The following is a 7,982-nucleotide window of genomic DNA, read 5'->3' as shown; positions in this document are numbered from 1 at the left end:
ATAACACCGTATCCCACTGTATAACACTGTATCCCACTGTATACCACTGTATAGCACTGTATCCCACTGTATACTACTGTATCCAACTGTATCCCACTGTAAACCAACATATCAAACAGACACTGGGTCCTGATTTGAAAATACCTTACTCGATTGTACATTTGCTTATCTGAATCTTGAATGCAGATTCCAGGGAACAAGATGACATCTTTGAACCTAGCCACCATCTTTGGCCCAAATCTTCTCCACAAACAGAAGAACTCCGACAAGGAGTTCAGTGTCCAGAGTTCGGCCAGGGCCGAGGAGAGCACGGCGGTCATCGCCGTGTTGCAGAGGATGATCGCGAGCTACGGAACTCTATTCATGGTCAGTGACTCTGCCTAATCTACTGACAACTTTAGAATTAAAATACAACCAGACTGATAGAAGACAGATGCAAAAGAAATGGGTTTATTTACGGTCACAAAGCAACCCAACAGCAGACTAAAGAGCTTCCCATCCACATTGTATGACCTATTTTTCTAGTACGTTGTAATTCTTTGTGTACTTGCAAAAGACGCAAACATTTTTCAATAATTTCTCAACAGTCAAGCAGTTTGGGTCATTCCAGGGTCAAAGATTTGGGCTATGTTTTTTTTTTTTAATCTACATTGTAGTCCAACACAGAGATACTGATTGCATCCCTGAACTGTTTCTAACTAATTCGCTTAGTCTGAGTAAGAAATTATTTATAGGCTGACCGAGTTCTTTTAAAGACTTTACAAAGTTGCAATGTACCCTGCTTAAATCTGGTTGTTGAGCATCAGACCATTTATTTTCAGCGCATATGAGAGAATCATTTCCCTTTTTACAGTAACTGATATGCATACATAAAATCTGGCAACACAGGCTTCAATAGGATCATAACCATTTTCGTTTGGCATTCAACTCCATTGTTTTGGTCCCTTACACCTGCTTTTTCTTTTACTTTTACATACAAACATATGAATTTTCTTTAGTTTTTCACATGGTAGCGGTGTGCAATGTTGGAAGTCTGTGGCGCACAACTGAAAAATAAGTAGATATGAACATTGTTTAGAATAGATGTATTCCAACAAATGTAGCCACAATGCATCGCAAAATATGAACTTTAAGCATGCATACTGGTAACTGTAATAAGTTCAGTTGTAAACTTTGTTTTAGCATTGTGTTAAGACTAATCTTCTTGCCTAATGTACATAGTCCTCTAGCAAGAAAGTCTTCATGGATCACCATGAGCATGTAAAAACGAATGAAAGAATTCTAAAAAGGTTACACCCAGCCACCATTTGGGAGAAAATGTATTGTAGGGTGCATATTTAGCAGATTTACCAATGAACTCAGACAGTTTATGTTTTAGGTGTCCCCTGATTTGCAAAATGAAGTTCTGATGAGCCTTTTGGAGACCGATCCTGATGTGGTCGATTATCTCCTCAGGAGAAAAGCCTCACAGTGAGTTGCGCTCATCGTTGTCTGGTTAGAGTCCTTTTTCCTTCAACCTTTCATTGTGGTTTTCATTTTATAACAGGAGTCCTGACATTTTGCAGTCAGAGGAGGCCTTCAACCTGAGCGAGCGGCATTCGTCAAGTGACTCCAACAAGGCATCCAGCGGTGAGGTGTCTCCTTATGACAACAACTCTCCGGTGTTAAGCGATCGCAGAGGGGAACCGGGGAGCCTGGCCAGCGACCCACAACAGTACTCTGTTGTGGGGCAGGTGGCTGGACTCGACAGTTGGGGGTCCAAAGGTCAGCGTGGAAATGACATGAGGCTCCAAACTGAAATTAATTTTGCTGTTGCCACATTAAGTAACGATAAATGTTCTTCTTTCAGAGGAGCCTGTTAACATTTGGGGCACGTGGCACAGTACTCTTAAACCAGCTCTCAACGATCAGTCGTACACAGGTAACCAGTTTTAAATTAGCTGAGATCATTTATAAGTATGAGAACTTTTCATTGTACTTCACTGTGCAAGGATAATAAAACCATTCTGATTCTGATTTAGACAAGAAGTTCCAAAGTTTAGGGGAAAGGACCATTCTGTGTGTTGAGAAAACACCAATTTAAGGGGCTTAAGAGACAAATATTTTTTTTTTTCAAATATTGCTACAAAAAAAGGCAGTTGGCTCAGCTCGTAGAGCTTTTGCCTCTCGGCGAGAAGGTTGCCAGTTCAAATCCTGGCCCGGAACCTTTCTGGGTGGTATTTGCATGTTCTCTCTGTGCATGCGTGGGTTTTCTCCAGGTACTCTGGATTCCTCCTACAGACCAAAAACATGCATGTTAGGCTGATTGGTAACTCTAAATTGTCTCTAGGTGAGAGTGAAAGAGTGATAGTCTCGTTTGTCTCTATGTGTCCCTGTGTTGGGCCGGAGACCTGTCCAGGGTGTACCCCGCCTCTCGTACTGTGACTGCTGGACATGGGCACCAGTGACCCCTGCGACCCAAAAAGTAAGAATCGGGTAAAGATAATGGATGGATGGATGGATGCTACAAAAACTAAAATAAGTGCTTAATAGCAACCTCCTATTAGCTACAAGTATAAGCTAAAGGGTTTCTATGTTTTGGAAGATCTGTTTGGAAACAACTGCTCTTGGTTCAAGGATTGAAATAAAATTGATAACTGCATTTAATTTGAAGAATGATGAGAAGCTATCAAATTAATGCGCTATAACCTTCCTATAAACTTTTTATACCGTTGATGCTCCTCAGGCAGGAAAAATTTGGAAAAGCAAACTATCTGGAAGGTTATGTGCGACTCAAGCCCATTTAGGGCAATTCATTCTTCGGACTCTCCAAGACTAAATAATATGCTTCCAAAAATAAGAGGTGGGACGTTTTAAGTATTTATAGCAGCCATTTACTTGTAGTGCCTCTGCGTCACACAAAAAATACATTGCAGCTTTGTTTTATTGTGAAATGGAACATGCCCAAAATCTATGCATAAATGAGTTGCAGCAGAACAACAAGGACTTCACATTAATTAAGTATGCTGACGATATGGCCCTAATTGCTGATCTGAAAGACACCAGTAGCCCCTCCTACTCCAAGCTCATACATTTTTCATTCATTCAACCTTTATTTATGCAGGTTAATCCCACTGAGCCTCGGGGATTGGAAATTGGAAAATTAAATGAAATTATTGTAAATTAAACGAGATCAGCTCTCCGTCTGGTTTGATGACAGTTTTCTGGCCCTTAATGTCAGTAAAACCAAGGAGCTTTGTCTGGGAGGCAGATGGGAGCAACCAGCAACCTGTATTCAGACCTTCTGTTATAAAAGGGCAGGAAGTAGAGCAGATGACTGAATTTAAATATCTCGGAACAATAATTGATAACACGTTGACCTTTCAGCCCAACACTGACTGCATTTACAAAAAAAGCCAGACAGCATCTCCACCTTCTACAAAAGCCAATGAGCTTTAATGCTAGCAAAAACACCTTGCAATTGGTGTACAGGTCACTGTTTGAAAGTGTTGTTTCCTTTAATATTGTCTCATGGTATGGGAACCTCCAAGTCATAGAAAGAAACAAGTTGTCCCAGGTAGTCAAACAAGGTAGTAAAATCATTGGTCAACGAAAAAAGGCAATCCAGGTTTACAATGACCCAACTCATCCATGGCAACCATTACTCAGGTTGGTACCATCTGGCAGAAGACTGGTGGTTCCTCTGGTAAGAAAAATGGGTACAAAAACTTATTTGTTCCCTCTGCTGTCCTTAACGGGGTCCTATTTAAACGTAGCCTCGCATGACAGACACATTGTCTGCTGAGGTGTTTTTATGTTTTTAATGTAGCATGTATTTTAGAATTGGTTTTATAAGGTTAGCAACGCTTTTTAAAGTTTTATGGCATTTTTAACTTGGTTTTTTTTTTGTATGTATGAACCAGATGTCAAAGATAAATCTTAATCTCATGGAATGTTATGGACAATAAAGTTATATTGATTGATTGATTCAAGATAAATACAACATTAGACTAAACAGAACATTTAGCAAAAAACTGATATACAAGACTGATCAACAAAGGTATTAAAGTGGACTTTTTGTGGCAAAACAGCGGATTTTTGTGTTCACCACTCATACATGTGAAAATAGATCAAAGTTCGGAATTATATTTAGTAAAAAAGTAGACCAATGCAAATGTAAACAGCAGGTTTACCAGTATGCATTTAACTAAACAACACAATAACATGGTTAGAAGCGATCCTTCAAGGAAACCCATAAAAGGATGGTGGAATTTTTGTTGAAAGCACCATTCAAGTGGGGTTTTTTTTTGGTCATTGGAAATTAAATGAGACCAAGGTGAACAAATCATAGTTTGACACATTTGTTGTAATGTGGCCTTTGTTATTATTCATTCAAATTAATTCCACTGACGTGGCAATGCTTTGTTTTTAGGTTCCCATGGCAACGTGTCTGAGGAAAGCTCGCGCGGCTCACAGGACGGTCTCGACGGGCTCCCCGGGGACTACAAGCAGCACACGGTGGTACAACGGACTCAAACGGCGCCTGGCATCCCCAAGTGCAGACCCCACCCACCAGTCACTCGAGTGTGTACGGGTCCTAACGTGGAGACGAGGCGACCCCGCCTTCAAATAAACACTAACCCCTCGGTGACGGCCCACCTCAACAGCGTGCAGGGCTCCCAGCGAGTGGGCAGACAAGGCAACAAAGATGGCCGCTCTCCTCCTCCGTACAACGCACAACACAGACTGGCAGGTTCGCAAGGGTCCCCTCAGCTCGTGGTGTCTCAAGCCAGATCGAGCATGCAGAGTGACTCAGCCTCAACTAAGGAGACGCGAATGGCGCCACAGACTCCAGAGTGGCGCGACTGGCAGCGGGACCGGTATCAGATCTGGCAGCTCTTATCCTCGGACAACGCCGACACGCTGCCGGAAACACTGGTGTGAGCTCAGTCCGGGAACTCCTGATGGGCTTCTGTGGAAACTTGGAGAATTTGAACCTTTTCAAAGATGACTGCTCCTCATTCTTATCGTTTCTTTCCCCCGGCTTGTCTATACGCGAACCTCCTTATCTTTGTAAAGCCTTTGTTCTCTCCTGCATCTCATCGCCACAGTGTTGTTTACATGTGCAGCTGCTGCCTCATACGGACTTTTATTTTGAAATTTTAGAGCCATGAGTAACTCTTGGTTTGTATTCGTTTCAGCTTGTGTCCTTTGTTGCCTTTGTGTTTTGTCCACCATGACATTGTGTTTGGGGCACTATGCCCACTAAATATACCTCAGTGAAAAACATATTTTCGTAACGTTGACTTTTTTTCTCCAGGTCAAATTTTCATTGCTTTGCTTAAAAAATTATATATACTGTATATATATATGTATTTTATTATTCTCTCTATTTTTTTTTTTTTTTTTTACCTTACAAAGATGTACACATTAGTAACTGCTGCTAAACACAGACTTTGTGTCCAAACTATTAGTGTATTAATGTATGTCTTCAAAAAAGCAAAAAAAGGTACTTTGAACAAGTATTCACACTTTAAACTTTCTTTTAAGTTTTTCTTCTTACAACCAAAAACTCCAAAGTACTTTAGGGGGAATTTGTGCGATACTCTGACAAAAATGGCAAAATTATAAAGTGGAAGGGAAACAATGGTTTTAAATAAATAAATAAATAAATCTTATATGTGGCATGTTTTGCATTCAGCTCTCCTGAGCCGATAATTTGTAGAAACCAACCATTGCTACAATTACAGCTTTTAATCTCTTTGGGGTTTGGCTTTTCAGAATAAGGCTCTCTTTGCCTGGCCTGGAAGTTTAGGTGAAGGAACTTTCTGGTAGATTTCTGGTAGATTTGCAGTTTTCCAACGTCTTTCCAGTTTTAGACGATGGATTAAAACCGTGAGATTCAAAGTTTTGGTGGTTGTTTTATAACCCAGTGGTCCTAACTCTGGTCCCTGAGGAACACCATCCTGCATGTTTTAGTTGTTTCTCTGCTCCAACACACCCGATTCAGTGATTTAATTAAGTTCTGCAGAAGACAGTTAATCACCCGTTAATTCAAATCAGGTGTGTTGGAGCAGAGAAGCAACTAAACCATGCTGGACGGTGTTCCTCAGGGACCAGAATTGGAAGCTAGTGTTATAACCTTACAGTGTTTGTGCCATCCTGTAATAAACAATGTATTGTTGGAAAGACAACATTATGTTTTGATGAACCGTTGTTAAGATATCCACATATGCAGTAACAGGAAGTGATGTTAAAAGGGAATGCAGTTACTTCCTGTTCAGCTTTGGCTGTGCCAAGTACAAAACAAAACATGCCAGTTATATGACAAAATGGAAAAAAAAATCATGTATATTATTCTAAATTTCTTAAATACAGGTGAGTGGTGGCATACAGGTTAGAGAAGGTGGGCCTGTGATTAGAAGGTCGCTGGTTCAACTACCCGAACCGACAACATCAAAATGTGGGTGGGAAGGTGAAACCCCCTACACCTGCCTCCACTCTCATTTGCCCCACTCTAGGCTCTTGAGCAAGGCCCTTACACCCCACCATCTGCTCCCTCGGAATGGAGGCAGCCGAAAGAAAAAGAAAGAATTCTAAATGTTTTAATATTAAGATGTTTTCTTTCACTTTTTGTATTTGTAGGACTTGCATGTCACAGACACTAAACTAAGAGTATCCCTGACCTAAGAAGCATGTTCCTTGCTCTTCATGATGCTGCTCTGAAACAAATCTCTGAAGCCTTCACAGAACAGTTGAATTTACACAGAATATTCTCAATTTAGATGATTTCTGAAGGCGGATGACTGATGCTGAATGAAAATGCATGCCACATTTTACAGAAGTGAAAACCATGTGCATATACACAGTATTCCCTCGATACACTGCGGTTCAACTTTAGTGGACTCACTCTTTCACAGGCTTTCTATATAAGATTGTACACAGTTTCCTGGTGGCCTGGGCGCTCTGTGATCGCCGAGGGGTCCCCTCCTTTCTCTTTCTGAGGCTGTCAGCCTCAAAAATAGAAAGGAGGGGGCAGGGGTGGAGTCTGTCTTTCCCCATTGCTACTGTGGGAGCTTCAATGAGACGGATATCAGAGTGAGCGGCATGGATTGTTTATTTAAAATAACTTAGCTCAACCCGAACCGAGCTGGGACATTTCCCGTTACTCCTGATGGCCAGTCCGCCCCTGGGCGATGATTTGCTCAATAACTGTAGCAACTTTTAGAACACTGTTAACATTGTAAGAGTGTGGGAAGGGTTTATAAAGCCTTAAAATATATATAAATACTCAAATAAATATAACGTTCCTACTTGGCGGATTTTCACCTATCGAGGTGGTGTCTGGAACGTAACCCCTGCTATAAGCGAGGAACTACTGTACTGTATGTACTTTTTTTTTGCCACTATGTCGCATTTATTTCCAGTAAAATACTTGAAAGTTTTTGGGTGTAACACAAAATGTGGAAAAGGTCAAGGGTGTACTTTTTCAAAGCCCTGATGTTAAATAACATTGGACCTTACATCATATTCAAACTGTAAGCAAATGCGCATAAATATTACATGTAAATTAATGTGTAAAATGTATATTTTTTTCCTCAAAGTATCTACCTAAATACACAACAGCCACTTCACCGGCAGTCTAGATGTTTTGTCAGACCTCTGGTCCTATTTTTCATATTGAATATAAAATGCTTCACTTTTGGCTGAGCCCTTGTTTCACAAAAGTTATCAAGTGAGTTTGTTTATTTGTGCTTATGCCGCCTTTTGGACTGCAGGAATAATGTGCCAAAACCTCTTTGTTTGTTAAAGTTTGTTGTTTTTGTCATGCATCCAATTGTTTCTCACAAGAGACTGAGGGTTTGTTGGTTTTTTTTTGGTTATGAGGTGGGCATAACACAAGAATAATCACTCCTTAAAGACTATTTACACTACCGGTATTCACTTTTATGCATTTTTATGAGCCATAAGGTAGATAAAGAAAAAAGTAAATGCTTGCTGTC

General features: G+C 40.6%; 1 protein-coding gene across 1 annotated transcript in view; it reads left to right on the top strand.

Moving 5' to 3' along the window:
- The window catches only part of LOC119429023 (rho GTPase-activating protein 6), a gene marked incomplete in the record, with an annotated part of 63,462 nt that extends 58,539 nt beyond the window's left edge, over positions 1-4,923 (top strand). The window contains 5 exon segments of the mRNA XM_037696740.1: positions 187-366; positions 1,379-1,470; positions 1,547-1,764; positions 1,850-1,921; positions 4,412-4,923. Of these exon segments, the coding sequence (XP_037552668.1) occupies positions 187-366; positions 1,379-1,470; positions 1,547-1,764; positions 1,850-1,921; positions 4,412-4,923 (1,074 nt within the window).
- Between the last annotated feature and the right edge of the window lie 3,059 nt (positions 4,924-7,982).

This window comes from Nematolebias whitei, chromosome 23, assembly GCF_014905685.2.
Source record: "Nematolebias whitei isolate Nwh7 chromosome 23, NemWhi1, whole genome shotgun sequence".
NCBI classification, from domain to species: Eukaryota; Metazoa; Chordata; class Actinopteri; order Cyprinodontiformes; family Rivulidae; genus Nematolebias; species Nematolebias whitei.
This window is presented reverse-complemented; position numbering and strand designations above follow the sequence as displayed.